Consider the following 11,683-nt stretch of genomic DNA (forward strand, 5'->3'; position numbering starts at 1 on the left):
ACTCAGCGAGGAAAGAAATATCCGGCCCCACCTCTGTCGCAGCTAAGATTCCACAAAGCCAGAAAATAAAAAGCTCACAGGAAGCCGGGCTTCCGCCATCATGCTCACTGGGTGAAAGCCGTTTATCCATTCGATAGATTATTAAACAACATTTCCACCTTCCCAAACCCTCTACTGCAAGGAAGGTAAATCAGAATAGAAAGAAGATAGGAGAATTAAATACAGAATCAAATATAATTGCTTTAACGGTCAGAGAATCCCAGTTCTGGAAGTGATTTCAAGAGGTCCCTTGCTCAATCTGCCTTCTTCGGACACCAACCCCGCTCCAGACAGCTGGGTATCTCTCCCGAGGAAAATCAAAAGGCTCATCCAAGGTCAGGGAGGGCTTCCTTTGCTTTCCTATCTCCCGGGATCAGAGACGAAGCGCGGAGATGGCCGATCCATTCCACTGTTTCCATGAAACTGTGGAATAGCTGATGTATCAAAACAGAACACCTGGGCCCATGCCAGCCCCCCAGAAGGACGAAGCTCAGCTGGACGGAGGCAGGAGGACAGTGCCTGGCACATAGTAAGCACTTAGCAGATACCATAATTACTATAATTAGGAGAGATATCATCCATTATTAGTCTCCATCAATCAACTAATGGTAATTATTAAGTACTTACTATGTGCAGAGCAATGTAGTAAATGCTTGGGAAAATACAACAGAATTAGCAGACACGTTTCCTGCCCATAACAAGCATCCAGTCTAAGGGAGAGACAGATAGTAATTTATAATGTATAATTTAAAGAACGAGGCAAATTACCTCCCTGTTCCCCAAAGACCATAGTAATGGGGCAGGAAGAAGACGGGTAACAGGATGAGCCTACCTCCCTATTTGGGCACAGTTAAATGGACGTCTGGAAAATCTTTCAACTGAATGGGAGGTGGCTCCTTTTAAAGATGGTTGGGCAAGAGGACCAAGTGCTGTGCTGAACTCTGGGGTCAATACAAGATTACCAAATCGGGCAAAGTTCCCGTCTCGTCGTGGGGCTCGTAATCTAAAACCCAGGGAGTATTGATGTCTTATCCCCATTATACAGATGAGAAAACGGGGGCACGGTCAGGTTAAGGGATTTCCCCATGGTCAAAGACCTTGGCAAAATCAGGATTAGAAACCAGGGAATTGAATCCCTGGTCCATTCTCTTTACACCAAGAAAAACTGTCTCCCAGGTCTCCTTTGGAAGGCAACACGTTCCAACTTAGGGGGAGAAAGACTGGAAGCTCATTATGGACAAAGAATGTCACTACTGTTGTATCGTACTTTCCCAAGTGCTTAATACAGTGTTCTGCACACAGTAAGAAAACTGACCAAATGGCAGATTGAATGACCACCGGTAACAAAGATAGGCCTCACATTTGCCTTTGCAAAGAGCATTCTTCACCTTATCCCCATAAGCCAAATTTTCAAGAGTATGACCTTCTCTTATTTACTGAGGTAGAAACAAAAAGGCTCAGAGTATCTATGTGCCTTGCCCAGTGCCACACAATAAGTCATTGACTGAGCTGAGAGTCCTCTTCCCAGGGGAGTTTCTGGATCATTTCTTAAGGCCCCGAGCCAGATTGTCACCTTCCAAATCCTCGCATCCCGCACAGAGATTCTTCCCCACTGGCAGTGACCTATGCCCTGGCAGGATCTGGCTGGTTATATATTTGGGCAGACTGCAGAAGGATGAAAATTAGAATTCCGAGCCAATTCAGCTAATGCTTCTCCTCGCCCTACTTATTTCATCAGGAAAATAACCCCCAGGGAAGAAAAACCCTGGCTCACGTGATCTGAGCCCAAACGAAATCCGAGTGGATTGAAAGGAACTTAGTCATCAGGCTAGCAGGAATTGAACCTACTCTTCCTATTCTCTCTTTAGAAGGCTTAATTGGGGAAGGTCTCTTGGAGGATATGTGGCCTTTGAAGGTGATGAGAGTTGCGGTATGGTGTATATGGCCGGGGGGGGGGTGGGGGGGTTGCAGGGAGGAAGTTCCCAGCTGGAGGAGGATGTGGAACAGGGGTCAAAGGTGAGCTAGACGAGATCGGGGTACAGTAAACCGGCCGGTGTTAGAGGTGCGACGTGTGCGGGCTGGGCCGTAGTAGCAGATCGGTGAGGTAGGATGGGATGAGCTGACTGAGTTTCTGTTCGACGCAGAGGTCGGTGGGCAACCATCGGAGGTCCTGGAGGAGTGGGGAAGACACGGACTGAATGTATTTTTAGAAAAGGGATCCCCGCAGCAAAGTGAAGTATGGAGTGGGGAGACACAGGGGGCAAGGGGGTCCGCGAGGAGGCAGATGCAGCAATCAAGGTGGGATAGGATAGTGCTTGGAGCCACATGGTAGCACTCTGAACAGAAAAGGCAGATTTTAGTGATGTTGTTAAGATAGAACCGGCAGGACTGGGTGAGATATTGAATACGAAACGGATTGTCAGCGACTAGTGGGTTGTACCCACCCAATCCTGTCCCAACCCCTCCCCGCTTCTCTACTCACAGGGGAGGCCGTTTGTGACACCGCCCTTGTGATGCGTGCGCTGAGCCTCTTGGAATCTATACCCTCCTCACCCCCCTCCCCGAGACCAGAACTCATTCAAGATCATGGTGAACCCAATCTACCCGCTGACCGAACTCCTCATCTGGGTGTCCGTCTTCCTGCTTCTGCTCAGGCTTCTGGGTAGGACTCTGTTCCAGAAAAGACAAAGCAGCCGATATGAGTCGAAGACCAGCCGACGCGAGTCGAAGACCCGGAAAGACGAAAGCTACCTCTCGGTAGGGATAATTGTCTCCCAGCGAGAAAAAAAAAAAAAAGCTGCCCGGGCCAGACTGGAGAGGCACGTTGAATTAGTCCAAAATCCCCAAGAACCCTCACCTAAATATTGGGGACCTTCCACCCCATCTTAGCACTATATATCCTTTTACTCTATTACTTCCTCTGTCTTGCAGTGTATTTTCTTATCTGTATCTTCTGCTAGATTGTTTGTTCAGGCAGGGCAGGGATCATGCCTATTAATTCTACTAATTGAGAAGCAGCATGGCCGAGTGAAAACAGCGCAGGCCAGGGAGTTAGAGGATCTGGGTTCCAATCCCGCGCCGCCAATTATCTTCTCTCTTTAGACTGAAAATTCACTGTGGGTAGGGAAGGTGTCTACCAGGTCTGTTGCCCGGTACTCTCGTAAGGGCTTAGTACTGTGTTCTGCACAGAGTACGCTCTCAATAAATATGATTGGTCGATTTCTGTGTGACCTTGGACAAGTTGCTTAAATTCCTCTGGGCCTCAGTCCCCTCGACTACCAAATGGGGAGGCAAAAGTTGCTTTCCCTTTGACTCAGACCGTGAGCCCTTATATCTGCCCCAGCACTCAGTACAGTCCTCAGTACAGTATAGTAAGTGCTTAGCAAATACCAGTATTATAATTATTATTACTGATGTACTCTTTCCCGGTCTTAGCACGGTGTTCTCAATATTTGCTCATCTCCCTGTCCCTTTTGTGTTGCCTTCCCCTGCTCTTCCTCAGTACTTCCGGCAGTAAGAGAAAACTCAGCCTCCCGTGTGGGAAGTGTTTTCCTGCCCTCTCCCCGGGGAACCTGGGGCCTTTCCAGTGACCAGTGAATCGATTCCGCAGGAAGCCAATAATAATGTTGGTATTTGTTAAGCGCTTACTACGTGCAGAGCACTGTTCTAAGCGCTGGGGTAAACACAGGGGAATCAGGTTGTCCACGCTGCTTCCCTGATAAACAGGCAACAAACAGGCGACGTTGCCCAGCGGACAGAGCACTGACCCGGGAGATGGAAGGACCTAGGTTCTAGTCCCGGCTCTTCCACTTGTCTGCCGTGTGACCTTGGGCAAGCCATTTCAATTATCTGGCCCTCATTCACCTCATCTGTAAAATGAGGATTAAGACTGTGAGCCCTAAGAGGGACGGGGACTGGGTCCAAAGCGATTACCTTTCATCCACCCCAGAGCTTAGAAGAGTGCCTGGTACATAGTAACAGTGCTCTGCACATACTAAGCACTTAACAAATACCAACATTATTATTACACAGTAAGTGCTTAACAAATACCATTTTAAGAAAAGCCCCTTGTTTTATAATAATAATGATGGTATTCATTAAGCGTTTACTATGTGCCAGATCCTTTACTAACCGCTGGGGTGGATACCAATTAATCGGGTTGAACAAAGTGCCTGTCCCACATGGAGCTCACACTCTGACGCAGCGCGGCTCAGTGGAAAGAGCCCGGGCTTCGGAGTCAGAGGTCATGGGTTCGACTCCCGGCTCTGCCACTTGTCGGCTGTGTGACTGCGGGCAAGTCGCTTCACTTCTCTGGGCCTCAGTTCCCTCATCTGTAAAATGGGGATGAGGACTGTGAGCCCCACGTGGGACGACCTGATTCCCCTGTGTCTACCCCAGCGCTTAGAACAGTGCTCGGCACATAGTAAGCGCTTAACAAATACCGACATTATTATTATTATGGGTTCGACTCCCGGCTCTGCCACTTGCCCGCTGTGTGACTGTGGGCAAGTCACTTCACTTCTCTGGGCCTCAGTTCCCTCATCTGTAAAACGGGGGTTAACTGTGAGCCTCACGCGGGACGACCTGATTACCCCGTATCTGTCCCAGCGTTTAGAACAGTGGTCTGCACATAGTAAGCGCTTAATACATTATTATTAAGATCAGAGTCCAGTCTCAGACCCCTGCTAACCGTGCTGCTTCCTTCCTGTCTCTCAGGGTCATCAGAGATCCAGAGAGAGACACGGCCCACGAAGAGGTACCGTCCCCCTCCCCGCTGTCAGCATGTTCTTTATCCCTTCTGGGGGAATCCTAGAACAGGGATTCAGAGAGTCCAGAGCTTCTGCTGGCTGTGGCCCTATTTCTCTGGGGAGGCATAATAATAATAGTAATTATGGTATTTTGTCAAGTGCTTACTTTGTGCCAGGCATTGTTCTAAGCACTGAGTCAGACACAAGGTAATCAGGTTGGAGCCGGTCCCCGTCATTCATTCATTCAATAGTATTTATTGAGCGCTCACTATGTGCAGAGCACTGTACTAAGCGCTTGGAACGAACAAGTCGGCAACAGATAGAGACGGTCCCTGCCGTCTGACGGGCTCACGGTCCGATCGGGGGAGACGGACGGACGGGAACGAAGGCGACAGATAGAGTCGAGGGGAAGAACATCTCGTAAAAACGGTGGCGACTAAATAGAATCGAGGCGATGTACATTTCATTAACGAAATAAATAGGGTGATGAAAATATATACAGTCGAGCGGACGAGTACGGTGCCGAGGGGATGGGAAGGGAGAGGGGGAGGAGCGGAGGGAGATGGGGGCAAAAGAGCCGCCCCTGTCCCACATGGGGCTCACATTCTTAATCCCCATCTCCAGTCAAGGCCCACTGGGGGAAGCCTCCACCCCCGCCAGGCCTCGAGGCCTTGGTTTCCTCTAGACTGGAAGCTCACTGTGGACAGGGAATGTGCTACATTATACTCTCCCAAGCACTTAATACGGTGCTCTGTAAACAGTAAGGGCTTAATAGGGGTGCTTAGGGGAAGCCGCGCGGCTCAGTGGAAAGAGCCCGGGCTTCGGAGTCAGAGGTCATGGGTTCGAGTCCCGGCTCTGCCCCTTGGCTGGGTGACTGTGGGCGAGTCACTCGGCTTCTCTGTGCCTCAGCCGCCTCATCCGTAAAATGGGGATTAGCTGTGAGCCTCGCGTGGGACGACCTGATTACCCCGTATCTACCCCAGCTCTTAGAACAGTGCTCTGCACGTAGTAAGCGCTTAACAAACATTATTATTACAGATGAGGTAACTGAGGCACAGAGAAGCGCAGTGATTCGCCCCAGGTTACACAGCAGACACGTGGTGGAGCCGGGATCGGGACTCACGTCCTCCGACTCCAAAGCCCGTGCTGTTGTCACTGGGCCATGCCCTTCCTTGGCCGGGAATGAGGACAGGTAGTTGCCCTCCTGGGGCTAGTGGGCCATCCTGGCCTGGGATCGGCCCTTCCCCACGCACCTCTGAACGGCAGGGAGTAGAAGAGCCGACCCTCCCCCGGAGCCCCACCTAACGCAGTCTCTTGTTCTCAGGTTGGAGACCCTCACCGGGAAGAGATGATGACAACCTTCAGGAGGTCTTGTCACCCCTGAGAAGGTGATCCATGTCCCCTCTCACTGGACGTGCTCCCCGGGCCTCCACACAGGCGGGAAGAAGGGGAACCCGGGGAGGAAGACAGAGGGTGGAGAGGGCAGGTGTGATTTGGGGGGGATGAAAACGGATTTAGAGGAGGAGGGCTGAAACCTTGGGTGGAGGGCGGTCACCATTGGTCGTTACGGACACAACGCACACGAGTAGGGAGGCAAGTGATAGTAACTGCGGTAGTTAAGTGCTTACTGTGTGCCAAGCACTGTTCTACGTGCTGAGGGAGATGCAGGTTAATCAGGTTGCACACAGTCCCACATAGGGCTCACGCTCTTAACCCCCATTTTACAGATGATCTAACTGAGGCCCAGAGATGTGAAGCGACTTGCCCAAGGTCACAAAGCGGACACGTGAAAGGGCCAGGTCCTGATTCGCAGGCCTGGCTCTTTCCATTAAGCCACGCCGCTTCTGGCAGACAGACCAGAGGGCTTTCTAGGGTGGAAGGAGGTTCGCCTGCTGTTTCTTCTGTCTCTCCCAGCCCCCGCAGAGGCCAGGCCAATCCATCATTCAGGGGTGTTTATTGAGCACTTATAATGTGCAGAGCACTGCACCGGGCTTGGGAGAGTACAACAGTCTAGAGGACTTACAACCTACGAGACCCTACGAGGCCACACTTGCCCTGAGATCATCGCAGAGGACGCCGTCCAGCCGTTACCCTACCTTCTATCCATCTCAGCCCCTCTGACGGGCTGTAATAATAATAATAATAATAATGGTATCTATTAAGTGCTTACTATGTGCCAGGCACTGTTTTAAGCGCTGGGGTGGATACAAGCATACTGGGTTTGATAGGGTCCCTTGTCCCACAAGGAGTCCTCAGTCTCAATCCTCATTTGAGACTGAGGTGACTGAGGCACAGAGAAAGAGCAAGGGCTTGGGAGTCGGAGGTCATGGGTTCTAATCCTGGCTCCGCCGCTTGTCAGCTGTATGACCGTGGGCGAGTCACTTAACTTTTCTGTACCTCAGTTACCTCGTCTGTAAAATGGAAATGAAGACTGTGAGCCCTATGTGGGACAACCTGACTACCTTGTTTCTACCCCAGCGCTTAGAACTGTGCTTGGCACATAGTAAGGGCTTAACGAATACCAACCTTATTATTCTTACTATTATTAAGTGATTTGCCCAAGGTCACGCAGCAGACAAGTGGCAGAGCTGGGATTAGAACCTATGACCTTCTAACTCCCGGGCCCGTGCTCTATCCATTATGCCATGCTGCTTCTCTCTTCTGTACAGTCTAAGCCAGTGTTCCTTTCTCAAATATCAGTGCACCGTTGGACTGATCAAACTTGAATCTGGCTTTGGGAGGTGACACTTCACTGAATCCGGAGGAGGAAAAGTAGAAATAATATCAGTTACGGCTGGCAAGGGTGGACCCTAGTGAAATGAACCCAGACCTGGAGTCGGGAGGATCTGAGTTCTAATCCCAGCTCTGTCGCTTGTCTGCTTCCTGACTCTGGCTGAGTCACTTAACTGTTCTGTGCCTCAGTTTCCTTACCTGTAAAATGAGGGTGAAATACCCATTCTCCTTTCCTCTTAGAGTGCGATTCCCACATTCCCATATATCCCAGGTCTGCCCCTTGTCAGCCGTGTGACTGTAGGCAAGTCACTTAACTTCTCTGTGCCTCAGTTACCGTATCTGTAAAATGGGGAGTAAGACTATGAGCCTCATGTGGGAACCACCTGATTACCCTGCTTCTACCCCAGCGCTTAGAACGGTGCTCTGCACACAGTAAGCACTTAAATACCAACATTAATTAATTAATATGAGACGGGGACTCCAGAGGGGATAGCTCGTATCCATTTTATACAGCTCTTAGCACGTAGCGGGCACTTAATTTACAGCCTGCTAGATTGTAAGCATGCTGTGGGAAGGGAACGTATCTATGAACTCCAGTATATTGTACTTTCCCAAGTCCTGTGCTCTGCAAACCGTAAACGCTCAGTGAATACGATCGATTGAAATGGATACAGTGAACAAAGCCCACCAACGGTAAAGGCTCGGTGAATACGATCGATACGATATACGGTAAATACGATCAACGAATCCCACAGTTATTATTATCCTTTGCAGAGGCCCTCAGCTGCTTCACAAATACCACACAGTTGCTACTATTGTTGGCAGAGAAGAAGATGAGGCAGTGGGTGTTTACAGCCCGTGGGAGGTGTTGAGTTGGATGGGAGATGGGACAGTGGCCGGATGGGGTCTGCTGCGACGGACCTCCTCTCGCTTATCTCCTACAATCCGTACGCTCCGCTCCTCTAGTGCCAGCTGACTCACTGTGGCCCAGTCTCGTCTTTGTGGCCGCTGAGCCCTTTCCCACATCCTCCCCCAGCCTGAAACTCCCTCCCTGTCCATAGACACCACACCACCGCCCTCTCCACTTTCCAAGCATCACTAAGGCCCCATCACCTCCAAGAGCCCTTCCCAGATGAAGCCCTTCTATCCCCCCGGCTCGCTCCCCCTTCTGCGCCACCAGTACGCCTCAGTCTGTGACTTTTGGATACTTGATAGTCACCCCACCCCCCCGGGCGCACTTATGTCCATATCCTCAAATTAGATGTTGTAATTTACTTATTCATTCATAATAATACTACTAATGTTGGTATTTGTTAAGCGCTTACTATGTGCCGAGCACTGTTCTAAGCGCTGGGGTAGACGCGGGGGAATCAGGTCGTCCCACGTGGGGCTCACAGTCTTAATCCCCATTTTACAGATGAGGTCACTGAGGCACCGAGAAGTTAAGCGACTTGCCCAAAGTCACACGGCTGACAAGTGGCCGAGCCTGGAGTCGAGCCCGTGACCTCCGACTCCAAAGCCCGGGCTCTTTCCACTGAGCCGCGCTGCTTCGTTAATTCACATTAACGACTATCTTCCCCCTCTAGACTGTAAGCTCATTACAGGCAGGGAACGCGTCTGCTAATCCTGTTGTCTTGTACTCTCCCGAGCGCTTAGCACAGCGTTCTGCATACAGTAAGCCCTTAATTAGAACGTTTCATTGATCTGGGGCAAATCTGTCCTCCCGAGGGTCTCGTCTGACTGTAACGGGGGGCTCGCCTTTCTCGGCAGGCTGGGCTGGAGGTTGAAGGAAAACATCCAGCGGCGTCTGCTTTGCGACGACAGGCTGGCTTGCGGTTCCTGCGCCCACCTGGCCCAGCGACTCCGACACGTGTTCTCGGAGGAAAACCTGTCCATCCTGGGGCTCCCGTCGACCCCCTCTTACGGAGAGGAGACCGTGTCCTGTGCATCATCTTCCCACAGTGCCCTGAGATCCGACACTTCCCGGCACGGGGGGACTACCGAGGAATCTAACGTCTCCACCCACTTCCTGTCCTCTGCCTCCTCCTTGTCCTCTTTCTCCTCCACTTGCTCCTCTTTGTCCTCGGGAAGCTCCTTCAGTTGGGCAGCCACCCGTCCCCCCTCCCGGGTCTCTTCCGAACAGGAAGTGACTTCACGCGGACAGCGGAGAATCAGGTTCGGTCAGAAGCGGGCGGTGGCTTTCCCCCACTCTTCGGGCCTCGTGAAGACCAAGGGCTGGGAGAAGGGATCCCAGAAGAGAGAGTTCGAGGAGCTCCCGGCTCCCGGAGGCCGGGACAGAGAGGGGCGCTTTTCTTCCGAGGGGCACGAAGACTCCGCGGCCTTCCGGGAGGTGCCCGGGCTGCTGGTCAAAGTCAAGCAGAAGCTGGAGCTCCACCTCCAGAAGATGCTGATCCGGCAGCAGCGGGGGCTGCCCGAGGCGATCCTCAGGTCCCGAAGGCAGCTCGGGCCCGAGGAGGAGGACCGGGAGGTCGAAGAGGGAGGCTTCCGGCTAAGCCTGGCCCTCGAGGAGAATCGAGTCTTCCCTCCTGAAGCCTCGGGCCCATGGGCCCCCAACATCGACACGACTCCGATACTTCCCGAGGCCTCGCCCGTGCCGAGTGTCCTGAAGGAGCCAACGGAGCCGCCGGGAGAGCCCGGTGGGCCAAGGAGCTCCCTGAGCGTTCTGGGAGAGTTGCCCTCCCAAGTCCAGATGTCTCAGGACAGCACCCCCGTCTCAGTCCTCCCGCCCTCTGCCCTGCCGGGCCAAGCCACCCTCCCGCCTCCCGGGGTGTACGAGTACAGGCCCGAGCCTCCCTCAGAGCTCCCGTTCATCAGTACGGAGATGCAGTGGCAGCTGGAGCAGCACATCACCCGCCTACGGGCCCGGCAGAAGTGGGGTCTCCCCCGCCGGGTCCAGGAGTCCTTTAACCTCTTCCTCCAGGCCCAGGCCAGAGCCTCTCATCACCTCAGGGACCCCGACCCGGCGGAAGAACGGTCCGGAACCGGGGCCGAGGGGACCTCGCCCCAGGAACAAGTCCCCCTGACGGCGCTCCGAGTCGAAGCCGCCCCGGAGTATCGCGGGCACCGTTGGCAGCAAGAGAAGCGGTGGGACGGCGTGACCGGCAGGCCGACGGTCGAGTGGGTCAAGTCGGAACGCCGGGAGCTCTCCCGAGGAAGGACGGAGGAGGGGAAGACTCGGCTGCCCCTGAGACCCAGCGACATTTGGGAGAGATGCGGGCATTCTGTCACCGACCTGGAGGATCCCATCGCTGTCCTGGAGGGCAACCTCCGCCATAAATACCTGGCGTTTCTCCTGGGCCTGCCCGTCCCCCTCCCCTTCAGGGCGTATAGACCTGCCCCGTAGCTGGCAAAATAGCTGCTCTCTGAAGGGCGTTTGGCCCCTTCCCTCAGTCGACTGCACGCGGTACGGATGTCGGGACCCAGAACACCACACGGGGCTTCTGCTCAGCTCAAAGAGAAATAAAATATCTCACTCAAGTTAGAGAAAAGGCGCGTGTGGTGAATGAAATTATAAAAAGCCGTCTGAATCGAACAGTTTTACAGCCGATAACGAGGTGGCACCGGCCCAGGGTCAGAAGAGCGTGGCATAGGATCCAGTCACGAGAGTAGTGGATAGACCCGGGCCTGGGCGTCAGAAGGTTATGGGTTCTAATCCCAGCTCCGCCACTTGTCTGCAGTGGGCCTTGGGCAAGCCATGTCCCTTCTCTGTACCTCAGTTCCCTCATCTGTAAAATGGAATGAAGACTGAGAGCCCTGCACAGGACGGGTACTACGACCAACCTGATTTACTTATATCCACCCCAGTGCTTAGCACGTAGTAAGCACTTAGCAAAACCATAATTCTCATTACAGCTCTCTCCCTGGACCTAGACCACACCCTTAGGTAGATTTAAGGTCTTAAAGCTTTCCAAACTGAATGTTCAGTCAGCCATGAGTGCTGGATTCTCCCAGGCCTGGCCTATTACAGGCTTTGTTGGCATTTCTCTGTGGCAGAAATCCAAACTTCCTCTTCCCTTGGCCTATTAAGTCCTCAGCATCCTCTGATGCCTTGACCCAACTCTCAAACTGCTTTTGGCTGGATGGGGAAAGGACCCCGGTGTGTCTATAAGGGTCTTCCTCACTCTCCTGCTTTAGAAACCTAA

At 52.6% G+C, this 11,683-nt stretch overlaps 1 protein-coding gene across 1 annotated transcript; it reads left to right on the forward strand.

Moving 5' to 3' along the window:
• Positions 1-491: 491 nt before the first annotated feature.
• On the forward strand, positions 492-11,029 carry LOC114814533. The gene is made up of 5 exons (XM_029072825.2): positions 492-568; positions 2,524-2,796; positions 4,756-4,795; positions 6,112-6,175; positions 9,291-11,029. Exons 2-5 carry the CDS (start codon positions 2,626-2,628, stop codon positions 10,882-10,884), a joined length of 1,869 nt encoding a protein of 622 aa, XP_028928658.1. The 5' UTR covers positions 492-568; positions 2,524-2,625; the 3' UTR covers positions 10,885-11,029.
• The last annotated feature ends 654 nt before the right edge of the window (positions 11,030-11,683 follow it).

Source organism: Ornithorhynchus anatinus, chromosome 10, assembly GCF_004115215.2.
Source record: "Ornithorhynchus anatinus isolate Pmale09 chromosome 10, mOrnAna1.pri.v4, whole genome shotgun sequence".
In the NCBI taxonomy this organism is placed as follows: domain Eukaryota; kingdom Metazoa; phylum Chordata; class Mammalia; order Monotremata; family Ornithorhynchidae; genus Ornithorhynchus; species Ornithorhynchus anatinus.